We start from the raw sequence: 26,143 nt of genomic DNA, 5'->3' as shown, positions 1-26,143 counted from the left end.
ACACAGGAGCTGCTGGTGTAGTTGCTGTGACTTTGGTGTTTTAGAGTCTGTGTTTGGAACCAACCTAACGGGATAAAACACCAAAGTCACTCAGTAACACAAACACACTGACTGATGGAGGCAGCAGCAGAGCAGCAGCTCCTGTGTCCTGTTCTCTAAAATCCCTGTTTTAGTGAATGTAGTCTGGTGTGTGTGCTGTTTGTGGTTAAACCAAAAGGATCTTCCAGGTCTCTCTCTGTAGGGATCCTTTCCATGATGCTGTCACACACTTAGAATAACACTCTGAGCCTGTCAGTGGATCAAACAAGCTCTTTTAGTGGACCTACTGTGATCAGGTGCAGTTGTCCCAAAGGATCACGTTGCAGCCATTGCAGCCTGTTTGGTGTCTGCTGGCTGAGGTGATCTACTGGACCAGTTCTGACTGAGGTGATCTACTGGACCAGTTCCAACACTTTTACTACCAACCAGTCACTCAGACACCAGGATGTGGACACAGAGGGTTAAAAACACCGGGGTTCTCCTCTAAAATCTCTCAAAAGCTCAAATTGATTTGCTGGGAAGGTTTCCTCCAGGTGATGCCCCCCCCCCCCGTCCCTCTACCTGAAGTGAATGTACAGTTTCGTCCGTCTGTGTGGCCTCCTGTTGAATCCTGACGTTCTTCTGAGCTGCTCCCATCGGGTCTTAATGTGGTCGAATCAACCTGTGGTCAGTTTAAAGAAAAAGAGTTATTGATATATACGAGTGTTGAACCAGTGCCCCCCCCCCCCTGGGTACTGAACATGGACCACTAGAGACCTTAAAACATGAATATTTTTGTAGTCTGGCATTAAAGATGTATTATTTGACCTGAAGTGTCCATGAGTAGTCCGAGCTGTATTTTGTTGGCATGAAGTAGTTTGTAGCTGTTGGTTTTTCTGGACTGAAGCTTCGTGTCCAGTTTTGGTGCCTCCTGGTTCAGCATGAGCACGTTGGGGGTCGGGGGGGTCCAGACCTGACGCCGTTTGTGTCGTGCTGCTGTGTTGACTTTCTGTTGGGCTTCTCGTTCTGTTGTAACCCCCCACAGTCGCCGTAGTGCTGTGTTTTCTCTTTAGTGCTGGAGAAAAGACTCCTGAGCTGTTTGAACATGCACAGATTCTTCACACGTATGCACGAGACTTTAACAGTGCGTTTTAATGTTTGCACATAGCAATGATGGAATAAAAGCTAATTAAATATATTTGATGCAATTGGGCATTAACTGTGGCAGCTTGTTATCATTAATGACTGTAAAAAGGTCGGTTTGATGTCCTGTATGAAGTATTCATTCTTCTCCTGGTTTTGCTCTTGTTTGAATGTGTAGCACAGAAACCGCAGACCGAGTTCAGCTTCACTACCAAAACTAAAGATCGAGACCGAAGACGACCAGCCGGCTCATCGGTTTAGAGCTGTTTCTCCCTCCTGGTCCTCTGTGTCCACATCCTGGTGTCTGAGTGACTGGTAGGTAGTAAAAGTGTTGGAACTGGTCCAGGATCCCTACAGAGATCCTATAAGATCCTTTTGGTTTAACCACAAACAGCACACACACCAGACTACATTCACTAAAACAGGGATTTTAGAGCTGCTGCTCTGCTGCTGTTTGTTTGTCACAGACATAATAAGAGAAGTGGACGTAGCTTCAGGGTCTGAACGCTGAAGAGCCTTAAAGCTGCTTCCTCTCTAGTGTCCAGCAGGGGGCGACTCCACTGGCTCCACACAGGAGTCTGATTGGATGGAAGTCAATGAGCAAATGATTCATCAGCTCTCAGTCTCTAGTTTACTGTCTTCTTCAGCACAGCAGGACGTTCATGTAGTCAGTGATGGTCCATTTAGAGGAAGATACACCAGGAAGAGAGGGGGGGGGGCTTTAGGGTGGGGCTACCTGCTCACTGACCAATCAGAAGAGAGTCATGACTAAACTTAACCCATCAGAGAAGAAGAACGTATGCGTTGCTTCTGCCTCTAAAATTAAGATGGAAATTTTGAAAAGGCCAAACCAGAGGCTTCAGAGTGGCTCCGTCCACTTTTTACACCCAGCAGCTCCTGTGTCCTGTTCTCTAAAATCCCTGTTTTATTGAATGTAGTCTGGTGTGTGTGCAGAGAGCGATACAACGGCTGTTTGTGGTTAAAGGATCTTCCAGGATCTCTGTAGGGATCCTTTCCATGATGCTGTCACACACTGAGGTGATCTACTGGACCAGTTCCAACACTTGTACTACCTACCAGTCACTCAGACACCAGGATGTGGACAGAGAGGATCATGGGTAGAAACAGTGTTGTTCTCCTTTAACTTGATGAGTCCGTGGAGAAGTGATGGTCAGACGTGAAAAACTTTTATCAGAACTTGTCGGTTGCGGTTTGGATTCGGCCCGAATGTTCCTCCTCAGTTCGAGTCTGTTTATGTAACAGAGGCTTTTATTCTGAAAGGATGTCCTAGCTTTCCAAACACACCGGACTCAAACACAAACTATTGATCTTGTTATTCTGGTGGTCACATGACCTGTTTCTGTCTGTCTTCATGTTCCAGCCGTCCTCCTCCTGTATATTTCTGCGTCTCTCAGCCTGAACCCAGTTTTACTTCTGACTTTATTTATTTGCAGCAAAGCGATGATATGAGTTTTTTATTATTATTGTTATTATTATTATGGACTGCGTTAAAAAATCCAAACAGCTCCAGTATTTTCATGCCTTCTGACCTCTCATGAATGGATGTATTTTACCAGCTGAAATAAACTTCGTCTCATGTGGTCGTGCTCCATCGTGTTTAGTTTTTGGCTCTTTGAATTCGTTTTGTGTCTCTTGTTCATAATTTGATTGGTTTTCCAGTAAGAAACCGTCTTAATCCGTCCGTTAAACTGATGATCAGATGGTTTGAAATGACAGTAAACTGAATAATGTTGATCTTTGGGCTGTTGGAGTCACTTTGGGCTCATTGTGACGGCGTCTCTCACTATTTTCAAACTGGGCTCCAACAGTAAAATCCTGCTCTTCCATCAGAGATGATGAATAATAATCTGTTGACAGAACAGTGTTTAACTCTCTAACTACAGTTTGACCCTCGTTACAGGATCAGACTTCTGCTGGAGGATTATTTCTGTCTCACATCCCGTCCTTAGACTCCCTCCTGTGTGTGAACACCTTTTCATCGCCGCTTCCTCGTCCGATCTGCGGCATTCTGGGTATGTGAGTCAAGCTCTGCCAGTCGAAGGAAACGAGACCCCGCTGGCAGGAGCGTCGTCGCAGCGTTACCTGTCTGCTGCCGGATCATCAGATTAAATTTAGGTCTGTGTGGGAGGTTCACGTGTGAAGTACGATGCTCCAAAACCACCAGACTCCATTGACAAAAACACTGATTTTACCTCACAGAACACAGACGGTGACAGCTGGTTGTCTGCTGCCTCCATCAATGAAATAACATTTTAGTTTGGATCGATAACGATAACAAACCAGCTGAGATGGTTTATTAATAATACGGCTTTTTAACGACATTTCTCCTGTCGTGTATTCACACGTTTTCCTTTTCGAGTGAACTCACAACGTTTAGTCTACAGCAGATGGTGTGAAGTTTTACTTCGCTAACTACTTATTTTAACCCAAACATCATATTTTCCTAAACCTAACCAACCTGTGACCTTCAGCTGAAATGTCTTAAAATGACTTAAAATGCAGTTTATGGAAAGCTGATATAATACACACACACACGTCAACAACACGTTAACAACACATCAACAACACGTTAACAACACGTTAACCCTGGACTAACACGTTCATGTGCTGACATCATTGATCATGTTGAGAACACGCTGTTGTGTTAATGTTATCAATCAAATGTTATCAACACGTCAACATGTTTTTAACGTCTCACCTTTAACAACACGTTTGTGTGTTTATGTTTGACGTGCTAATCACATGTTGCTAATGTGTGGAAAATTAGTGCATTTTTCATGTTAATCAATCAATCAAATGTTATCAACATGTCAGAAATCAATATTTTCTTAATGTGGCGACAACACGTGTGTGTCACATGTATTTGACCTGTTGGGCTTTCCGTAGTTCTCAGGACAGGAAGAGATCAGGCAGGAGAAACAAAGAGAATCTGACATTATTGATTCTATCAGTTATTGATCATTACAGGTGGAGCTCATGTACTTTAATCTGTAATAACCATCACTGATTGTTGTTGACATATTGTAAAATGGGACTAATGAAGGAACATGTTATCTTACATAATGTGTCTGGTAAATGTAGTTCACTAAATGTTCAGTATTTCCTCTGAGGTTTGGTGCAGACGCAGGTTTCTGGTTTCCTCTGCAGAGCTCAGACTGGAGGTGTTGGAGGAATCCGCTGCAGTCGGCCTCCCGACTGGCCGGCCGGGCCGCTGCAGCGGTCAGAGGACGCCGCGTGGGAGGGTGTGAACCAACTGGAATCTCACACCACCGCTGGCATGAGGTTTTCCCTCTGGAGCGCTCGAAGCATTCAGGAGCGTCGGTCCAAGCCACAGGATCGCTGCTCGCCGCTGAAGGACTTGGCTCCTCGCACAACGGGTCCGTCAGAGAGGATCCAGATCCAGATATTCAGGTCCAGACTGAGAGCGGCTCACAAACTGGAGAGAAATGCTGGAGAAATGTGACCTTCAGACTCAGATGAACTGTCATCTGTCAGGACCAAAAATAACAGCTCTAATACCACACTGAAAATACTCACTAAAGTCCTGCATTCAAAACCCACTGAAGTCAAAGTTTGATCCACTGACAGGCTCAGAGTGTTATTCTAAGTGTGTGACAGCATCATGGAAAGGATCCCTACAGAGAGAGACCTGGAAGATCCTTTTGGTTTAACCACAAACAGCACACACACCAGACTACATTCACTAAAACAGGGATTTTAGAGAACAGGACACAGGAGCTGCTGCTCTGCTGCTGCCTCCATCAGTCAGTGTGTCTGTGTTGTTGTGAGACTTTGGTGTTTTAAAGAATTAGTGTGGATCCAAGATAAAATGTTAAAAACATCTAAGTCACATCACTGAAACCAGCAGCTCCTGTGCTCTGTGGGGTAAAATGACTGTTTTTGTGAATGTAGTCTGGTGTGTTCGAATGGATGGTTAAACAGAAACAAAACAAAATGTGTTTTTGTATTTGGGGTGAACTGTCCCCTTCGTAGACAAAACACATGAAAGATAAGTTCTTATCGAACAGCTGATCTGGATTCTTTGGATGAAATAACGGTGTGTGTTTGTGGCGAGCAGAGAAAACATCTGGTGAAACATCTGTAGTCCACAGAGAACCAGGAAGTGGAGATAAAGTATTCGCTCCTTTGAAATGATAATTCTTCTGCAGAGAGAACGACAAGGGCCTGTGTGTGTGTGTGTGTGTGTGTGTGTGTGTGTGTGTGTGTGTGTGTGTGTGTGTGTGTGTCCCGTCTCTGCCACCTTGAAGCCTTCTCACCCAAATGGAGCGTCCAAATTGCCCCGGTTGTCTCACCATCAAAGCTGGCGGGGTGAATTACATAAACAACAAACAAGCAGGTTTTTATCGGGGGCCACCGGGGTCACGAACGCCGCCGCCACCACCGTTCCCGCCTGTTTGTGCTGCATGCTGGGAGGCCCCTCTGATTCGCCGTGAAGATTAAGCTAACATGCTACGCTAACATCAGAGGGAACACTTTAGTAACTGAGCTGGACGAGTCCTGTATCACCACCATGTTGTGGAAAATGTGATTGTGTGTGTGTGTGTGTGTGTGTGTGTGTGTGTGTGTGTGTGTGTGTGTGTGTGTGTGTGTGTGTGTGTGTGTGTGTGTGTGTGTGTGTGAGTGTGTGTGTGTGTGTGCTAATGGCATCACAGCCTTTTGATGATAAGTGCATGTGACGGCTTGTTTTTAATCGTCAAATCACCGATCAGACGTTCTGCAGGTTCATCAGGTTTCAGTCCAGTTTAGTGTGAACAGCCTCAGAAACGTAGAACATGTTCAAAAATAAGAGAAACGATAAAATGTGAGCGACTGAAGGCCGTTAAATACTCAGCTGCCGACATCAGAACGAGAACTTAAGACTTTTAAATACCACTAACAACTTTTAATAACACTGCCGAAGAGTTAGCACACTTAGCGCTATTAGCAGTAGGACCTCTTTTAGCATGGTTACCTTTGTTAGCTCTGTTACCTCTGCTAGCATTGTTACCTTTGTTAGCTCTGTTGCCTGTTAGCTCTGTTGCCTGTTAGCTCTGTTAGCTGTTAGCTCTGTTGCCTGTTAGCTCTGTTAGCTGTGTTCCTTTGACGAAAGGTGAATGTGAGAAACAAAAGAGCTTAAAAACACACAGGACTCCAAACATCCGACAGCAGGAGGTGACAAAAGGAGCTTTAAGATGTTTAAATGCCACAAACAAAAGACATTTAGTACCGTTTGATGATTTAACACCCAAAATATGGGGCCCAGGCTTAAAAACACCCTTGAAGGTTCGTCCGGTTCCTTCGAGGCTCCGCGGTCACTTTTCCTGGAACCTAACAGTCCTGAAGGCCCCAGTCCCCAGTGGGTCCTCCTCTGTGACCCCGACAGGGACGTGACGGATCAAAGGTTTACAAAGAGGGAGGAAGTCTTATCTGAGCCGCTGACTTCCTCTCCTCAGAGATACGACGGTTTAGCGGCGCCCGTCACACACTGTCACACCAGCAGGCCAGAAAATTACCCCCGAAGTCCAGACGGGGGGGGGGGGGGTAAAACCAAAATGTCAGGGGCTAAATGTTATTACACCTGAGCTCAGCATGGATGAAACACTCATACACAAGGTAACAAACCACTGCAGCAGCTCCAGGTGTCTGTGACCTCAGAGCAGTTTGAGAAGAGGGTTTGTTGTCACACTTGTTGCTCTTCATCATCACAGCCGACCAACCAACCGTCTCCCCTGCAGGTAAACAGGCCGATCTGTGGCCTGGACAGTGAACCACCAGTCTGTTCACCGTTTTACTGTGTGTGTGTGTGTGTGTGTGTGTGTGTGTGTGTGTGTGTGTGTGTGTGTGTGTGTGTGTGTGTGTGTGTGTGTGTGTGTGGACGGGACAGTGAGGAGCCGTGAGAGGCCCACAGTCCGCCGCCTGTCATGTGACCTCATAACGAGTGTTTTCCTGAGAGCTGGACGTGTCGCTAATTGCCTCCACAGAGTAAAGAGCTGCCGGCCACAGGTCAGGCCGTAGGCTGCGGCGTTACGGCTCCGCGAGGACACATTAACCCGACAGGAACCAGGGCCCGTTTGTCCCGGCGCAGAGGTCCAGACCAGCACAGTCGGCTCTTTATCTCCGCCGGCTTCTTCTGCGTTACTGTTTCAGACAAGAGCTGGTTTTTATCGGCCTCATAACTCTGCCTTTACAGCGTGAGCAAACATACCCGACGGTTTCCCGCCGCCGCCTCACTGGACGACCGCTGACCGCCTCAGGCTCTTTATCTGCCTCCAGCCGTCCTTTATTGGCTGCTGGAATTAACGAATCACCATAAAAACACTTTTTCCTCAACTCTTTCTAATTAGACACAAGAACAGACCTTTAGCAGCTTCAGCAGACCAGAACACCACGAGTTCATCCGACCGCACCGGGTATCTGAGAAACACTGTGACACACTGCAACACACTGTAACACACTGTAACACACTGTAACACACTGTAACATACACTGCAACACACTGTAACATACACTGTAACACACTGTAACACACTGTAACATACACTGCAACACACTGTAACATACACTGTAACACACTGTAACACACTGTAACACACACTGCAACACACTGTAACACACACTGTAACACACTGTAACATACACTGCAACACACTGTAACATACACTGTAACACACTGCAACACACTGTAACATACACTGTAACACACTGCAACACACTGTAACATACACTGTAACACACTATGACACACTAACACACTGCAACACACTGTGACACACTGTAACACACTAACACACTGTAACACACTAACACACTGTGACACACTGTGACACACTGTAACACACACTGTAACACACTGCAACACACTAACACACACTGCAACACACTGTAACACTGTGACACACTGTAACACACTGTAACACTGACACACACTGTAACACACTGTGACACACTGTAACACACACTGACACACTATGACACACTATAACACACAGTAACACACTGTGACACACTGTGACACTGTAATGCACACTGTAACACTGCAACACACTGTGACACACACTACAACACACTGTAACACACTGTAACATACACTGTAACACACTGCAACACACTGTGACACACTGTAACACACTATGACACACTAACACACTGCAACACACTGTGACACACTGTAACACACTGTAACACACTAACACACTGTAACACACTGTGACACACTGTAACACACACTGTAACACACTGTAACACACTGTGACACACTGTAACACACTGTAACACACTAACACACTGTAACACACTGTGACACACTGTAACACACACTGTAACACACTGCAACACACTAACACACACTGCAACACACTGTAACACTGTGACACACTGTAACACTGACACACACTGTAACACACTGTGACACACTGTGACACACACTGTAACACATACTGACACACTATGACACACTATAACACACTGTAACACACTGTGACACACTGTAACACTGCAACACACTGTAACACACTGACACTGTGACACACTACAACACACACACACACACACACACACACACACTGTAACATACACACTGTAACACACACACACACACACTGGAACACACACACACACACTGTAACACACACACACACTGTAACATACACACTGTAACACACACACACACACACTGGAACACACACACACACTGTAACACACACACACACACACTGGAACATACACACTGTAACACACACACACACACACTCTCTCTCTCTCTCTCTCTCTCTCTCTCTCTACTAACACTGGTACTGTAACTGGTGTCACTGCCCTAAAGCACCATTATCACCATCATGTGTGTGAACTGGGTGTGTTGGGGGGCTGGAGGTGGGGGTGGGGGGCGGAGGCTGGGGGGCGGAGGGCCGGTCTCCGTCCCGGGACAGGCTCCGGGCTCCATCTCCGCCCCGCTGGATATTTGGGGCTGTTTGCTGTCTGTCTGTCAGTTCGGCTGATTCCGGACCAGCAGCAGCAACATGCGGACCGACAGCAGCGACCTGCGGGGGGGTGAGCCGTCTGAGCGGGACCTGCTGACCGGGGGGGCCCGGGGCTGAGGCTCTCTGTGTCCCTGAGGAGGTTTGGAGCTCACCCGGACTGACGGGCGGAGGGACCCGCTGCTCTGCCGAGGATCACCTCTGAAGCCCCGGACCCTCTGGAGGGGGGGGGGGACATGGATACCTCCTGCTACCTGCTGGCTGTGTTTGTGCTCGGTCTCTGTCTGGGCTTCAGGGTGGAGGAGGCCACGTGCCAGCACTACTTCCTCCTCCGCCCCATCCCCAGTGACACTCTGCCCATCGTGGAGCTGAAGGAGGACCCGGACCCGGTGCTGGACCCTAAGGAGAAGGACCTGAACGAGACGGAGCTGAGGAGCGCCCTGGGGAGCCACTTCGACCCGCACTTCATGTCCGCGTCCGCGCCGCCGGAGGAGAAGCCCGCGGGGAGCGACGACCTGAGCGAGGCGGAGCTGCGGCTGCGGCTCCCCGGGGCGATGCCCAAAGAGATCCGGGCCATGGAGTTCGAGGTGCAGCACGGCAAGAAGCAGAAGCCGAGCAGGAAGCTCCGCAGGCGGCTGCAGCTGTGGCTGTGGTCGTACGCGCTGTGCCCGGTGGTCCACGCGTGGACCGACCTGGGCGGCAGGTTCTGGCCGCGCTACGTGAGGGCGGGGAGCTGCTACAGCAAGAGGTCCTGCTCGGTCCCGGAGGGGATGCTGTGCAAACCGGCCAGGACGACTCACTTTACCATCCTGCGGTGGCGCTGCCTGCAGAAGAAGGGGGGGCTGAGGTGCGCCTGGATACCTGTTCAGTACCCCGTGATATCAGAGTGCAAGTGCTCCTGCTGACCGAAGAACCCTGAGAGGAACCTTGTGAAGAGAAGAGACTTCTGTCCAGTTTCAGAATGTATATTTGATGTTTTATTCTATGACAGAACTTTGTGTAAAAAGGAAGGTCAGTATTATTAATCTAATCTAATCTAATCTAATCTAATCTAATCTACTGTGTGTATCTGGATTATATCTGTTCATATTTATAAAGGAGGATCAGCACGTTCAAACTGAACTTGAATTATTCTAATTAAAATTAATTTATGGACCTTTATGGATTCATGATTAACACTAAAACTATTATTATTATTATTATTATTATTATTATTATTATTATTATTATTATTATTGTTGTTGTTGGTCAGTATTTTCACCTTCAGATGCTGTAAAATAAAAAAGGGACAGTTGGTGTGAACAAGAGAACTCAGACTGTTGGTTTATTTATTATCATGAAGTACTGATCCACAGTACAAATACTGTTACAGTAAAAGTACTGATCCACAGTACAAATACTGTTACAGTAAAAGTACTGATCCACAGTACAAATACTGTTACAGTAAAAGTACTGATCCACAGTACAAGTACTGATCCACAGTACAAATACTGTTACAGTAAAAGTACTGATCCACAGTACAAATACTGTTACAGTAAAAGTACTGATCCACAGTACAAATACTGTTACAGTAAACTATGAACTGTAGTTAAAGTACTAAGTGTCCTTATTTATTCTATCAGCAGATTATTATTATGATCATCAGTGATGGAAAACGCAGGTTTTTACTGTTGGAGCTCATTTTGAACTAAACTTCAGCTGCTGATCAATACATTGATTGATTGGTTTGTAAAAATGGTGAAAATAGTGAGAGACGGCGTCACAATGAGCCCAAAGTGACTCGTTCACTAAGAGACGGAGCTGATATGAAGTCCAGTGACACAAAGTGACACAGTTTGGTTATAAATGGTGGAAGTAGATGTTTAAAGAGTCACAGAGAGGAAACGCTCAAGTAAAACACAAACACTTCCAACGTGTTCTCAGGTTCAGCACTAGAACAGCAGATGTGATCCTGGAAAGTCCTGCAGGAGGAGTTTGTTTCACTGCAGAGCGACTCAGACCATCTGAGCGAGGAGCCGCTGAAGCAGAGAAGCTGCTGCCTTCAGGTTCCTGCTAACGGCGGCTAACAGCAGAGCAGAGTGACCCACAGAGGACGTGATCCTCACAGGATTACCTGCCAGCTCCACTCCTCTAATATCTGAATATGAGAGCAGTTAATGAGCGGCCATGTTGGATGATGCTAATAGTTTAGCCTCCTGCTAACAGTAATGTTAGCTTATGACTCGTGTCTGCAGTCAAACAGTTAACTGTTAACTTCTTGTGTGCTGACGTGGTTCGTTAGCTTGTGTGTGCAGATTCACCATGAAAGCAAGTGATGCTGAATGTTGCTAACAGTTTAGCCTCCTGCTAACTGTAGTCAAAGGCTGCGGCTAATTTCAGCTAAATGTTGCTAACATCAGAGAAAGGACAGATCACAGGACAGCTGAAGCTGCTAACTTATTTTCCTGTAATATCTAAATGTGTTGCAGTGGTTTGTTAGCTTGTGTATAAAGATTCACCATGAGAGCAGACGTTGATGCTAATAGCATAGCATTATGCTAGCTATTGGTAAAGGCTGCAGCTAATTTCAGTTCCTGTTTATGTAGCTAATGCTAGCAGACCAGAGTTAGTTAGACAGTTAGAATCCAAAGAATAAAGTTTTCAGGTGGGATTTAAAAACTCTCTGTTATTATTGTCTACTTGACCTTTAGAGACCAAACCAGCCGACTGGAACTGTTCACTGTTCACATCCTGCAAGACTTTACTGCTTGTTTCCTACAAAAAGAGATTTAAAGAACACACTCACACACACACACACACACACACACACACACACACACACACTCACACACACACACACTCACATTAGAGGATGGAGCCTAGAAAACAGGCTGCTGACAGGTTTTGTCAGGTTCGATGAGTGGGAGCAGTCGGATGTCACACCGAGACGTTTCAAAGGTTTCACTCTGGTGTGAGGAGACAGCAGCCGCCCGCCGGCAGGCCGACTGCCGCCAGCATCCACCCACACACACACACACACACACACACACACACACTGTACTTGTATTTCCACGTGTCTCCTGAACGTTACACAGAAACAAAGCAACACAAAGTCAGAACCTCTGTTCACAGTGTGAAGCTAAGCTAAGCTAAGCTAAGCTAAGCTAACCAAGCTAACGTATTTCCACCAGTGAGTGTAACGCTGCCCCTTCTTCCTCTGAACACCACCAGCTGCAGGAAGTAGACTGATCCCCTCTGACCTCACTGAGGCTTTGGGTCACATGATCACTCTCTGATCACGTCTCTGAACTGTTTAAACATCAATGATCCCCGATCACAAGGTGATCCTGTGATCTGGAGCTTCAGTCTGAGATCCTGAAGAACTGTCGCTGTGGAAAATCTGGTTATTGTTGTTAAACATGCTGTGACATGTTGAGTTCTGCTAGCATAGCATTAGCTTTGTGGCTAGCATGGTGTTAGCTTTGTGGCTAGCATGGTGTTAGCTTTGTGGCTAGCATGGCGTTAGCTTTGTGGCTAGCATGGCGTTAGCTTTGTTGTCCTATTTCCTGGAGGAGTGAACAACGTTTCCATTGCAGAGGAACCTAATGGGAGGTAATGGTTGATCCAGGTGTTAGTCTGTTGTCTCCCATTAATCAATAATAATGGAAACCTGATCAGGCTTCATCCTGATTTCATTGATCTCTATTTCATCTTCTCATCCTCAACCAGAGTTCATTATTAGAATCAGTATTAGTATTATGAACATGTGGAGGATCAATACCTCCAATTTAATAAAGAAATATCCCATCAGTCATCACAACAACTCCACTGTGAGTGTGTGTGTGTGTTTACCTGTGTGTGTGTGTGTGTGTGTGTGTGTTTACCTGTGTGTGTGTGTGTGTGTGTGTGTGTTTACCTGTGTGTGTGTGTGTGTGTGTGTGTGTTTACCTGTGTGTGTGTGTGTGTGTGTGTGTGTGTGTGTGTGTGTGTGTGTGTGTGTGTGTTTACCTGTGTGTGTGTGTGTGTGTGTGTGTGTGTGTGTGTGTGTCTCTCTCTCTGGGTGCAGGACTCCCCCCGACCAGCAGGGGGCAGCTGACCTCCATTAAATGACTTCTGTCACCGTGACGACCTGCAAAGGTGAGTTTTCTTTGACTGAACGTAAAAACTCACCAGAAACTCTGTGTGTGTGTGTGTGTGTGTGTGTGTGTGTGTGTGTGTGTGTGTGTGTGTACCTGTGTGTGTGTGTGTGTGTGTGTGTGTGTGTGTGTGTATCTACCTGTGTGTGTGTGTCTACCTGTGTGTGTGTGTGTGTCTACCTGTGTGTGTGTGTGTCTACCTGTGTGTGTGTGTGTGTGTCTACCTGTGTGTGTGTGTGTGTGTGTCTACCTGTGTGTGTGTGTGTGTGTGTGTGTGTGTGTCTACCTGTGTATGTGTCTACCTGTGTGTGTGTGTGTGTGTGTGTGTATCTACCTGTGTGTGTGTGTGTGTGTGTGTGTGTTCAGTCCTCTGAGGCGTCTCTGTCGCTGCCTGTTGACTCAAAACTTATTTTGGGAAAATTCCACCTCTGAAAAAACAAAACTGAGACTAAAGCTGCTGTTAACACACAGAGAGATGACCTACTGATGATATTGATCAGTAATAATAATGATCAGTGATAATAATGATCAGTAATAATATTGATCAGTGATAATAATGATCAGTAATAATATTGATCAGTGATAATAATGATCAGTAATAATATTGATCAGTGATAATATTGATCAGTGATAATAATGATCAGTGATAATAACTGTCAGCGTCTCCTTCAGTCATTAAGGTGGAAACTTTAACTCACTGGACACTTTGATTAAATTGTTGTCTGTTGTCATGGCGACAGATTTATCAATAGTTTATTAACAGTCAATGAGACAGTGAATACGTTGTTTTATTGATCCATTCACCATTTAATTGATCTTTAAACAGCCACTGGACAACTTCCTTCATGCAAATAAGTCATTTATTTCTACTTTCTGTCCTGATGCCAATAGATTTATTGATCCGTTATTCGGTTCATCAACGATATGTATGGAGGATCATTACTGCCAATATGATTAAAAAAGATCCTGTCAGTCAGTGAAATGAGTTTTTCTCAACATTATTATTAATATTATGTGAATATATGGAGGACCGTTACCGCCAATATGATCATATAAGAAACTTTCTAAAAACAATTTAGTATCTCAAATGTATTATTGGATGTAGTTATTATTATTATTATATATACAAACATATGGAGGATCATTACCATCAACTTAATGAAAAAAAAGATCCTGTTAGTCATTAAAAGAAACTTAAGTCAAAATGATGACTTATATAAATATTAGTAGTAGCATCATAATTCTTTAATTACTTTAATCTTTACTATTATTATTATTATTAATATTATTGTCGATATTCTTATTATAGTAACTTTGAGGACGTTTCTCATTAAAATGAGGCCCAGGATCTTTTTTTTTTTTGCATTAATGAGCTTCCATACTCCAGACAGAACGGGCGGTGGCGGCCCCCCGGCGCCCCCTGCTGGTGGTCAGGTGACCACATGAACCCACATGGACACGCTCTCGTTCTTCAGCTTCTCATGTTTTATTTCAAATACCTTCAAAATGGCGGAGAGGCACACGGGCTACACGGTGTGAAGCTGGTCAGCCAACACGAGCACCAGATAGAGATCAGATATCACATGGAGAAGAAAACATATTTACAAATATAAATTAACACATATTTGAGCTGGAAAGACACGATGAGGGCGGCGTATTCAAACGGTAGAAAACTGGTGAATATCAGCGATGACGGAGCGACTCTGACGAGATGATGATGATGATGATGATGATGATGAGGAGGAGGAGGAGACCAGCGAACGTTTCTACTGTGCGTAGTGCAAGAAAATACTGTCAATAACAAAACTCAAAAACAATTCTTAAAATAATTCACATTCATAACAGCTTTGGTCCAAAGAGAACTGAAAGACGATTACAAAAACCCACATGGGTCACGTGTGGACGAAGAGTTACCGATCACACTTCACTTCCTCATCTTCTGCCTTTTTTTTCTTGTTTTTTTAGATATTTTCTTGAACACGCTGCCCCGGATGAAGCCACACACTTAGTTTGGATACAGGACGTCCTACTCAGACTAACGATCACAAGCAGCTGAACGGTGGCAGTGGGCTCGACGGTCTCTGGGAAGAACCTGAGGCACAGGAGAGGTGGCGGCGTACATCCATCGGTAGATCCTAGACCCCACTTCTACACCCGCTAATAACACACAGCTAGTGGTGGTGAGCTCTTTAAACCTGGACATCTACATATTCTGGTGTCTAAATGACTGGTAGGTGCAAAGAGAAACACCTGTAAGATTCTATACAGCCGTGACATCGTTCTCTGCAAACACACCAGACTCCATTGACCAAAACAGGGATTTTACCCTGTAAGAACACAGGAGCTGCTGCTCTGCTGCTGCCTCCACCAGTCAGTTAGTTTGTGTCACTGTGTGACTTTGGTGTTTTAAAGGGCTGGTTAAGGTCCAACACAATATTAGTGTAACACACAACACACACACACACTGACTGATGGAGGCAGCAGCAGAGCAGCAGCTCCTGTGTCCTGTTCTCTAAAATCCCTGTTTTAGTGAATGTAGTCTGGTGTGTGTGCTGTTTGTGGTTAAACCAAAAGGATCTTCCAGGTCTCTCTCTGTAGGGATCCTTTCCATGATGCTGTCACACACTTAGAATAACACTCTGAGCCTGTCAGTGGATCAAACAAGCTCTTTTAGTGGACCTACTGTGATCAGGTGCAGTTGTCCCAAAGGATCACGTTGCAGCCATTGCAGCCCGTTTGGTGTCTGCTGGCTGAGGTGATCTACTGGACCAGTTCCAACACTTTTACTACCTACCAGTCACTCACACACCAGGATGTGGACAGAGAGGATCATGGGTAAAAATGCCTGTATTTGACTTTAATGATTAATCAAGTGGTTCTGAGCACTAAATAGTTTTCAAAGCCAGTAAGAGGAATCTGACTGAAAATGAAGTTGTCTACGTTCTGCATTGAGGGAAAGAATGAACCTTAAACAAACCTACATGGAACCAAACTCCATTCAAAAAACTTACAATTTATTGCCAACCGTCCTCATTGAGGTCTGCGGCTTTAGTGGGGTTTTATTCCTGGAAAACAGATGTCACTGTTTTCCCTTTCAGCTCTAAATGCTCCACCACAAACCAGATTCCATTCAAAAAACGTATATATTAAGAGAGTGGCAGAGGAGGTCAGAGATGTCTCTAATAAAAGCCTTCTCCACTGTTCTGAGAACCTTATTTCTGATGAAAGATGTTTTCCAATATTAATCTTAAGTGCACCACCACAAACTAAAATCCGGCAGCAGCAGAGATCTAAACACTTTAACACCGTTGACCTTCATTGTTCCGTCTCCACAGGCTGCGTTCTACTTTCAGGTGTAAACGGGGTTCCTCAGGGTTCCTACGTGGTTCACAAACACTCGACCGAAGATCCTCCGCCGTCTTTCTGTAACATCACCGAGAGCTGCATGGTCTCTCAGCGGCAGAACGTTCCTCGCTGGTTGTGCGGCGTGAAGACGTGGGAATGACTGAAGTCCGAACACAAACCTCCCGGCGGCGTAGGAACCCTGAGAGCTGTTGGAGGAAAATGTCGCGAGACGCTTCGGCTTCGTCGCCGGCGTCCTTCAGTGATTCCGTGAGTTAAAGAAGCCCACGCTGGTCGGCGACTCCTTCACCGTCACCGTGATGAAGTTGGCCGTGACGTCGGTGACGAACACGTGCTCCAGGAGGCTCCGCGCCGGCCGCCAGTCCGTTTCCGTGTCCGACTCGGTGGCGTCGTTGCCGAGGCTGGGCCGGCTGTTGTTGGGATACAGCACGGCGTCCTGCTCCGATTCGCTGCTGCTGGTCTCGTCGGAGTCGCCGGTGCTGAGCTCGTTCAGGCTGCGGCTCTGAGAGCTCAGCCCGTGTTTCCTCTCCTCGTGCCTCCCGCCGCCGTTCCCGCGGCCGCTGCCGCTTCCCGTCAGCCTCTTGGTCTCCGCCAGCGCCTCCTTCCCCCTGTCGTCTCTTAACCGGCCCTGCTCCGCGCCGCCGGCCGCCGGGCCGGACCGCTGCCCTCCGCCTGATGCCCGACCCTCTTTGATGCTCCCCACGCCGCCGCTCCTTAAGCTCGACCTGGACGCCGCAGCTCCGGCGCCGTGGCCCTGGAGGCCGCTGCCGGCCGGCGGCTTGCTGACGCTCTGCAGGTTGAGCGCTCGCAGGCTGAGCGCCTGGTTGGCTCGGTCTCGAGGCGTCGGCGAGGACGACGGTTTGGAAAAGCTGGAGTTCTGCTGCTTGTGCTGAACCAACCCGGTCTGACCTGCGCCGCCGTCCTGCCTCCTCTGGCTCAGCGGCGGGCGCTGGGCTCCCGGGGGGAAGCCGCTGTGCAAACCCGCCGACCCCGAACCGGCGCCGGGTTTCAGAGGAGACGCCTTGAACCCGTCGCCTCGGCCCGTTTCTGAGACGGAGCGCTTCAGCTCGGACAGAGAGGTCTTACCCTGCGGGGACGGACCGGCTTTGTAGGAGGAGCCGGAGGACGGGGACATGGAGCGACTGGTCCACAGGCAGCCGAGGGATCCGGGTTTGGCGGCGGCGGTCTGGGAGAAGGAGCTGGCGGAGGTCTGGGAGGCGGCGGCGGCCTCGTCCCTGGAGCTCCGGCTCAGCCCGGTGTAGGTGAAGCTGGCCGGCTGCAGGGGCTTCTTCACCCCCGGCCGAGGCTCCTCCCGGGACGGCCTGAGCACCTGGTGGTGGCGTGGAGGGGGGGGCGGAGGAGGAGGGGGAGGAGGAGAGGGCGGCGGCCTCGTCTTGGCCTGGCGTAGCGCCCTCAGGTCGGGGTGCAGCGGCTTCCTGCCGCGCTTCTTCTTACGAGGAGGATCCGGTTTAGCCGGGACGATCTGAGGCCTCTTCTGGGGGACGGGGTGGACGCGGGGGCCGGGCTTCGCCTTCTTTGAGTGATCTTCATCCTCTGAGGAAGAGGAGGAGGCGGACGATGACAGGCCGGAGGAAGAGGAGGATGAAGAGCGGCTGTCTTTAGCAGCAGCTGGAGCCGGCGGCTGAAAAGGTGAAAAACACAAAGAGTGAAGGTCGACAGAGAGAAACATCATCAAACAACAGATATTCTCTCTTCATATGGAACAACATCCCAAAATAATGACTTCATATGTCACAACTATCAGAAAGGGTTCATGTAACATGTTTAAATAGTCTCATGATGCTGTAACATCTAAAACTACTTCAGCAGTGACCCTAATAATCCAGGTGGTTCACACTAAGTCACAGTTTGGAGGTTAAAATGACTTTGAGGATGAAAAGTTACCAGAATCTTCCGCGGCCGTCCTCTCGGCCTCTTTCCCTTCTTCTGGAACAGCAGCTCCCTCTCCTGCTCTCTGAAACACACACACGTATGAAAATCATTCCACCTGAAAGCCTCTTAAAGGGCTTAAAGGGACATCACTGAAGGCCATGCCGTGTGGCTGAAAGCTCAGGAACATTTCCACAAACTACATTTACCATCACTACTGTTGTACCTGCTGTGACTGTTAACTAAGAAACCAACACAAACGTTTCTGGATAACAAAACGAGTCACCTGAAGACGACACCTTGATAAAGACTAAACATCTGTTTGGGTCTTTTATTGTTGATTTTAGAAGAACATTTTTTTATTTTTTTTAATCTGATTTGTAATTACAATGTGGTTCTAGTAATAACATTTGATGATTACCATCTATGTAAACATGTCCTATGAACATAAAAAACACACAGACCTCTTGTGAAACGCTGCCAGCAGCCTCGGGTCCAAAATATTTTCCTCTGGCTCCCAACTGTTGTGCCTGAAAATGAGTATTTAAAAAAGAGCATTTAATCAGGGTTAAAGGGGAAGTCTGGTGTTTCTACCCATGATCCTCTCTGTCCTCATCCTGGTGTGTGAGTGACTGGTAGGTAGGAAAAGTGTTGGAACTGGTCCAGTAGATCACCTCAGCCAGCAGACACCAAACGGGCTGCAATGGCTGCAACGTGATCCTTTGGGACAACTGCACCTGATCACAGTAGGTCCACTAAAAGAGCTTGTTTGATCCACTGACAGGCTCAGAGTGTTATTCTAAGTGTGTGACAGCATCATGGAAAGGATCCCTACAGAGAGAGACCTGGAAGATCCTTTTGGTTTAACCACAAACAGCACACACACCAGACTACATTCACTAAAACAGGGATTTTACATGATAGTCGTTTATCTACCGCTGCCTCAATCACTTCGTTTGTTTGTGTTACTGCATGAGTTTAGTGTTTTACAGGATCAGTTCAGATCCAATACAATATTTATGTAACACAATAACACCAACACACTGACTGATGGAGGCAGCAGCAGACCAGCAGCTCCTGTGTCCTGTCAGCTAAAATCAGTGTTTTTCTGAATGGAGTCTGGTGGCTTTGTAGAGAGCGGCTGTTTGAACAGTGAGGATCCTGTCGCTCAGTCTCTGGAGGGATCACTTCCAAAATGATGAGAAACTTTCTCTAAATAAGTTTCACATTAATATGACTTAAAGGATGTTTCTCCACACTCCTTATTAATCCTGATGAAATGGGAGCAGGCTCCCTGTGGGGCTGCAGGATGAGACCATGACAAAGCCTGGATGGTGTTTCCTCTGGATGCAGCGTGTGTTGTGTTGTTGTGTCTCTAATCAGCATCAGCTGCTGGCTGAGGAAACGGGACCTGAAGCCGGAGAACGGGAGCAGAAATGGCTGCTGAGCACCGAGCGGAGAGAGGAGGGAGAGACCTGCTGTCTGTCCCTCCTCTGGGGGGGGAAACCCCCAGCAGGAGAGGAAACACCGCGCATTGTTTGGTGCCATTATTCACTGTTAGCCTCTCCGTGTGTGTGTGTGTGTGTGTGTGTGTGTGTTAGCCGCGGCGGCTAGCGCAGCAGGCTAACGGTTAGCTACTCACTTGGACGACCACCCCCTCCACTTCACCAGATACTCAAACTTCCCCTGAAAGAGACACAAACACCGGGGACACATGAGCACCGCAGGCCGGAGACGGGACCGGAGCCCCCCCGGAGCCGTGAGCGGCGGCTGCTTACCTTTCTCGGCCGTTTGCTGAGGATGCATTCCGCGTCAAATACCTGGCCGACTGTGACCCCCTCCATTACTACGGCAGCCCCTCGGAACGAGCCCCGAGCGCGTTTCTGACCCCACACGGCCACCGTAGGGCCCTCTCCATCACTAATACACTACAGCCACAGCATATCAATAAATATTTATATAACACTTATTACCACAGCATATCAATAAATATTTATATAACACTTATTACCACAGCATATCAATAAATATTTATATAACACTTATTACCACAGCATATCAATAAATATTTATAAAACACATCATGATGATCATTAACTTCATTATTTCATCATTAACCTGCAGGTGTTGAGAGTCCTTAAGGAAAACTCCAGTATTTTAAATCTGGCCCCTCGTTGTGTAAATGAGTAGTCGGTTAAAACAAACTGATCAAACGTCCACTAAAAGTGTTCAGCTTGTTATTTCCAGTGTAAGATCCCTTTTTGTTTAACCAGAAACAGTCGTTATGTCGCTCTCTTCAAAGCCACCAGACTCCATTGACAAAAACAGTAATTTTACCTGGCAGAACAAAGGAGTTGCTGAACTACTGCTGCCTCGATCCTTTAGTTAGTTTGTGTTACACAAATAATGTGCTGAATCCAAATGAACCCTTTTACTCACCAAAGCCACACAACAACACAAACTAACTCACTGGTCAGGGCAGCGGTAGACCAGCAAGTATAGTGTAAAATCATTGCTTTTGTCAATGGAATCTGGTGAAGAGACACAGGTCTACTGCTGCCTAGATCGATTAGTTTGTTTGTTATAGGTTAGGTGCCTTATTAGAAATACACACATTATTTCCTACATATTTGTGCCTGTATATTTCTGAGCTGGAAGGACTGTGAACACTGACGGTCCCCTGTTAGTAATGTAGGAACGAATGTGTGCGGAACCTTTAGGCCTCTGTCTACAGGGGAGCTAATTCCGTGTTGCACACGCGTTATGTATGTTTCCGCCCAACATGTTTGGTAATGTGTCGCTGTCCACCTGTGAAAGACACCGGAGCTCCTCGTCGCAGGTATCAGATCTTTAAAGATTATTAATTTACGGAATTTAACAGTTTCACAACGACGTCAGAGGCTCTGTTAGCAGGTTAGCATGCTAAGCTAGCAGGCAGAGGAGCCACCGGTGACTCCTGATGGAGGTCAGCAGCGTCTTTAGGAGCTCTGTTTGCTCCATGTGTTAAATTTAACCTCTTCTTCAGTCAATATCGACTAAGGGAAGTTAACTTGTAACGTCAATTTGCCCCAATAGCCGCTCAGAGCTTCATTTCATGGTTAAATTAGTGAAACAACTTAATCCTCGACTAAAAAACTGTAAAAAGTAAGACTGTCTGTGTTTTAGTAGCCGGAGATAAAGACTGTAATATGACTGGAGACATTTTGAGAATCCACAGTATTTTCTGGGGAATTCGGCACTAATATGATCACCAAGAGCACAAAATATCATGAAAATATCCTAATTTAAAGGCTACATCCCAGCTGGGACCCACTGCCGCCCCCTGGCTGACTGACATGTTTCCAGATCAGTTTCCAGATCAGCTGCTGCTCAGAGAGCTGAGGAGCCACTTGTGCCAAGTTTGGAAAAGTTTTTAATCCTTTAATAACCGGCCCGTCACATGTGTTAGTGAGCAAGGGGACCTTAAAGTGTGACTTTTTTAAAAGGCAGTTTGGTTTGGTGCCCTCACTTTACAGAATGTGTTTACATCCAGACAGTGAACTGATTAGTTGATCAACAGAAAATGAATCAGCAGCAACATGGATAATCGATCATTAGTCATTTGAACATCTGATGGTTCCAGATTGTCAAATGTGAGTAACTGCTGTTCCTGTTCCTCCATTATAACGTTGTGATGGTGACTGAGGTGTTTTATTGAAGAGAATCCCTCACACTTTATATTTACACTTTCCCAGTCTGGGATCAATAAAGTTCATCTGTCTTTTGTGTTGTGATGGAATGAAGATGGAATGTCTGTCCTCCCCCTCAGGTGAGTTCCCCCCGCCCACCCCGCTCCAGGTGAGGACCGACTCCAGTACCGGTCATGCTGCTGCCCCTCCTGCTGCGTCGGCCCCTCTGCGGCCCCCAGCTGCTGTTAACACGATGTGTCCGGACGCTTCGGTGCGACGCTGCGAGGACGCTGCACTCTCAGCCTGAACTCTTCCTGCGCCGGAGGCTCCCCGTCCGCTTCCACACTCAGAGCAGAGGCGCCAAGACCCGGAACAGGAAGTTCAAGAGCCAGGAGGACGAGTGGAAAACCAGGAACAAGACGGTCCTGACGTACATCGCCGCCGCGGGGGTGGGGATGATCGGCCTGTCGTACGCCGCAGTGCCGCTCTACAGGCTCTACTGTCAGGTGACTTCCTGTCCCGGCCTCCTGGTGGTTCCCGCCTCCAGGCTGCAGGTGTGACCGCTGTTGGTTTGTGTTTGTCCGTCAGGCGTCGGGGCTCGGCGGTGTGGCGGTGAGCGGCCACGACACAGAGCTGGTGGCGACGATGACGCCGGTGAAGGAACGAATCCTGAAGGTCACCTTCAACGCTGATCGACACGCCAGCATGCAGTGGAACTTCAGACCGCAGCAGACGGAGATCTTTGTAAGACCTGTTTCCTCAACAAGGAAACCTTCAACAATCTAAAACAATCAACCCTGCAGAGACCTGGAAGATCCTTTTGGTTTAACCACAAACAGCACACACACCAGACTACATTCACTAAAACAGGGATTTTAGAGAACAGGACACAGGAGCTGCTGCCTCCATCAGTCAGTGTGTTTGTGTTACTGTGTGTTTCACAGATAATGTGTTGGATCTGATTCAACCTTTAAAACACCAAAGTCACACAATAACACAAACACACTAACTGATTGAGGGAGCAGCAGAGCAGCAGCTCCTGTGTTTGCAGTATAAAATCACTGTTTTTGTGAATGGAGTCTGGTGTGTTTGAGGGATATGACGGATGTTAATCACTGACTTTGGTCTGTTTGAGAACAAGTTTCATTCATGAAAGTCTTTGACTCCTGCTGTCAGAGGTCAGAAAAAGGAAAACCTCATGTTCAGTCTGATAAATAAAATAAATAAACTGACACAGTGTTCTTCTTCTGTGTTTACTCCCATCTAATTGATTGATTGATGTTATTGCTTGTGTAGGTGGTTCCAGGTGAGACGGCGCTGGCTTTCTACAGAGCGAAGAACCCCACAGATAAACCCATCACCGGCATCTCCACCTACAACGTGGTGCCGTTTGAGGCGGGACAGTACTTCAACAAGATCCAGGTAGTCTAGCAGCTGCAGGTGCTCCTCGGTCCTCCTCTCTGTGATGTTCCTGCTGTCAAACATGTCGTCTCTCCGCAGTGTTTCTGCTTCGAGGAGCAGCGCCTGAACCCTCACGAGGAGGTCGACATGCCCGTCTTCTTCTACATCGACCCGGAGTTCGACGAGGACCCCAGGATGGCCCTGGTGGACACCATCACCCTGTCCTACACCTTCTTCGAGGCCAAGGAGGGTCAGAAGCTGCCCTTGCCCGGGTACAGCTACAACTGAACCGTCCACGGGACCCGACTCTGGTTCGGACCTCAGAAGAAAGAGCTTTTAATCCTGAATGTGATGGATCCCTGAAAAGACTCCGACACTGAAAAACACTTAAGAAGAAGAAGGTCGACCATCGAGTGTCACAGACTAACAGACAGATACTTCAGGTGTTTCTGGAAACAAGTCAAAGGCCGAGAGATTTTAATACTCAGTGTGAGTAACAGTAGAGTTTTTCAGCTTTTAAACCTCATCCTGGTGTCTAAATGACTGGTAGGTGCTAAAAGTGTTGGAAATGGTCGAGTAGCTTCAGCCGGCAGTCTGTTTCACAGCTTATCTTCTGTGCACAAGATCTTTTTATTCTGTTAAAACACACCAGACTACATTCACAAAAACAGGGATTTTAGCTCACAGGACACAGGAGCTGCTGGTCGGCTGCTGCCTCCATCAGTTAGTTTCTTTGTGTTAATATGTGTTTGAGGAAATTTTGTGTTACATCTAAAATGTCTTTAAAACACCAAAGTCACACAACAACACAAACACACTGACTGATGGAGGCAGCAGCAGAGCAGCAGCTCCTGTGTCCTGTTCTCTAAAATCCCTGTTTTAGTGAATGTAGTCTGGTGTGTGTGCTGTTTGTGGTTAAACCAAAAGGATCTTCCAGGTCTCTCTCTGTAGGGATCCTTTCCATGATGCTGTCACACACTTAGAATAACACTCTGAGCCTGTCAGTGGATCAAACAAGCTCTTTTAGTGGACCTACTGTGATCAGGTGCAGTTGTCCCAAAGGATCACGTTGCAGCCATTGCAGCCCGTTTGGTGTCTGCTGGCTGAGGTGATCTACTGGACCAGTTCCAACACTTTTACTACCTACCAGTCACTCAGACACCAGGATGTGGACACAGAGGATCATGGGTAGAAACAGTCTGTACCATGAGACACTGTTCTGTGTGCTGCTCTTCACCAGAGGTGGACGTGTTAATGAGATTTGCCAAAACAACCACTGAGTCTGTTCGAAGCCTTTTAGTGGTCAGAGGACAGCGACTCTGCAGCCTGTCTTTGTTTCTTGCAACAGAACATTCGGAGCCTCTAAAGTCCTGAAAGGTGATTTAATTTTAATGCACACGTGATCATTTACTACGGCCTCCTGTGTGTGTGTGTGTGTGTGTGTGTGTGTGTGTGTGTGTACAGCAGTGTGTTCTACAGTGCTGGTTGTTGTTGTTGTTGTTGTTGCACCGACATGTCAGCAGGTCTCAGTGCAGCTGTGGAGGTGGAGCTCATTTTAACTGCTTTAGATGCTGTTGGGAGTTTAAAGGCGCCTGCGGTCGACCCACACAGGTGATCGGCAGCAGAGGATGAGAGGAAGAATCAATATTCATGTTCTCTAATTCATCCTGCACACACAGGACAAAAAAATCACTGTTATGACTTTAGAGGCTCCACAAGAAATTAATTCTTAAAATCAGATTAATTTATTGATTCATTGAGACACTAAAAAGACTAACTGCAGTGATTGAGAAGTCCTGGTGAAACGTATTGATCCTGGAAATGTCTTGAAGCACGTTTGGCTCATTCTCTCTCCACCGGCTCGAAGGGGTCGATGTCTCAGAGGAAAAACAGAACAGTGGGTTTGTTTCTCTACGTTTCTGCTTCAGCTGATGAGACGAAACCAGGCGGCGCCGTGACGTCAGAACCTCAGAGACTTTTTACTGACGCAGAGACTTAAAACCGTTTGTTTGTGACTTTATGTAAATCAGTAAATGTGTGTATAATGTCAGAGCCACTGAAGATGAATCAATAAATTATCCTGCAGGGTTGTTTTTAGTTCAAAGCTCCTTTTGTTCAGAGACGTTCGGACACAAGATGGCAGCAGAAGAACGAGTGATGGAGTGATGGAGTGATGGAGTGATGGTGGAGCTCCGTGATGCTGCTGTCACATCTTCACTCTTTATCATACATGATTGTTTGAATCAACACTTTTCTCTCTTTTGTAGTTTTAGGTTTGTATATGGAGCTTCTGGCACCCATGTTATATATTTCCAGTTCTGAATATTCACAGAAACTGAAAATACACACAGTTATCATAAAGTCTACGGAGGACCAAAACTGCTAAAATAAAAAGTAAAAAAATGGACTTAATAAATTAATATGACATTAAATGTACCAAAAAATAATATTGAAATTGGATATTTCTGATATATTTTGTTTCTGTTTTATTTCCCCTGTTTATTTACACTCCCATTTGAGTTCCCATAGTACATTTAAAAGGAATAAATAT

At 46.7% G+C, this 26,143-nt stretch overlaps 3 protein-coding genes and 1 long non-coding RNA gene across 5 annotated transcripts; 3 read left to right on the top strand and 1 right to left on the bottom strand.

Moving 5' to 3' along the window:
• The first annotated feature begins 9,391 nt into the window (after nucleotides 1-9,391).
• Nucleotides 9,392-10,074, top strand: nog3 (noggin 3). The gene has a single exon (XM_070852348.1). It carries the CDS (start codon nucleotides 9,392-9,394, stop codon nucleotides 10,058-10,060), a length of 669 nt encoding a protein of 222 aa, XP_070708449.1. The 3' UTR covers nucleotides 10,061-10,074.
• Nucleotides 10,075-16,871: 6,797 nt separating this feature from the next.
• On the bottom strand, nucleotides 16,872-20,367 carry LOC139219464 (chromobox protein homolog 2-like). Its single transcript, XM_070851322.1, has 5 exons — nucleotides 20,302-20,367; nucleotides 20,166-20,209; nucleotides 18,988-19,053; nucleotides 18,539-18,608; nucleotides 16,872-18,275 (listed from the first exon to the last, which is right to left on the bottom strand). The coding sequence occupies exons 1-5, from the start codon at nucleotides 20,365-20,367 to the stop codon at nucleotides 16,872-16,874; spliced, it is 1,650 nt and encodes a 549-aa protein (XP_070707423.1).
• A 926-nt stretch (nucleotides 20,368-21,293) lies between these two features.
• On the top strand, nucleotides 21,294-23,942 carry cox11 (cytochrome c oxidase assembly homolog 11 (yeast)). 2 transcript variants are annotated; one of them, XM_070851326.1, is made up of 6 exons: nucleotides 21,294-21,362; nucleotides 22,332-22,697; nucleotides 22,780-22,935; nucleotides 23,488-23,613; nucleotides 23,692-23,883; nucleotides 23,917-23,942. In XM_070851326.1, the coding sequence occupies exons 2-5, from the start codon at nucleotides 22,386-22,388 to the stop codon at nucleotides 23,878-23,880; spliced, it is 783 nt and encodes a 260-aa protein (XP_070707427.1). In that variant the 5' UTR covers nucleotides 21,294-21,362; nucleotides 22,332-22,385; the 3' UTR covers nucleotides 23,881-23,883; nucleotides 23,917-23,942. The 2 variants fall into 2 exon arrangements, with proteins under 2 accessions (XP_070707427.1, XP_070707426.1); XM_070851325.1 differs by having other exon boundaries at nucleotides 23,692-23,942.
• Nucleotides 23,943-24,597: 655 nt separating this feature from the next.
• LOC139219470 (uncharacterized) lies at nucleotides 24,598-25,679 on the top strand. The gene is made up of 2 exons (XR_011585728.1): nucleotides 24,598-25,024; nucleotides 25,057-25,679. It is a non-coding gene; the product is annotated as an uncharacterized lncRNA (long non-coding RNA).
• The last annotated feature ends 464 nt before the right edge of the window (nucleotides 25,680-26,143 follow it).

Source organism: Pempheris klunzingeri, chromosome 20 (genome assembly GCF_042242105.1).
Source record: "Pempheris klunzingeri isolate RE-2024b chromosome 20, fPemKlu1.hap1, whole genome shotgun sequence".
NCBI lineage: Eukaryota > Metazoa > Chordata > Actinopteri > Acropomatiformes > Pempheridae > Pempheris > Pempheris klunzingeri.
This window is presented reverse-complemented; position numbering and strand designations above follow the sequence as displayed.

Bases quoted from the DNA above. Each gene is read 5' to 3' on its own strand.
- nog3 (XM_070852348.1), top strand. From the start codon at position 9,392: ATGGATACCTCCTGCTACCTGCTGGCTGTGTTTGTGCTCGGTCTCTGT.
- cox11 (XM_070851326.1), top strand. From the start codon at position 22,386: ATGCTGCTGCCCCTCCTGCTGCGTCGGCCCCTCTGCGGCCCCCAGCTG. The intron at 22,698-22,779 runs GTGACTTCCTGT...TTTGTCCGTCAG, and splicing joins TCTACAGGCTCTACTGTCAG to GCGTCGGGGCTCGGCGGTGT. The intron at 23,614-23,691 runs GTAGTCTAGCAG...GTCTCTCCGCAG, and splicing joins AGTACTTCAACAAGATCCAG to TGTTTCTGCTTCGAGGAGCA.
- LOC139219464 (XM_070851322.1), bottom strand. From the start codon at position 20,367: ATGGAGGGGGTCACAGTCGGCCAGGTATTTGACGCGGAATGCATCCTC. The intron at 20,210-20,301 runs GTAAGCAGCCGC...TGTCTCTTTCAG, and splicing joins TCAGCAAACGGCCGAGAAAG to GGGAAGTTTGAGTATCTGGT. The intron at 18,609-18,987 runs GTCTGTGTGTTT...TGTGTGTTTCAG, and splicing joins CTGGCAGCGTTTCACAAGAG to AGAGCAGGAGAGGGAGCTGC.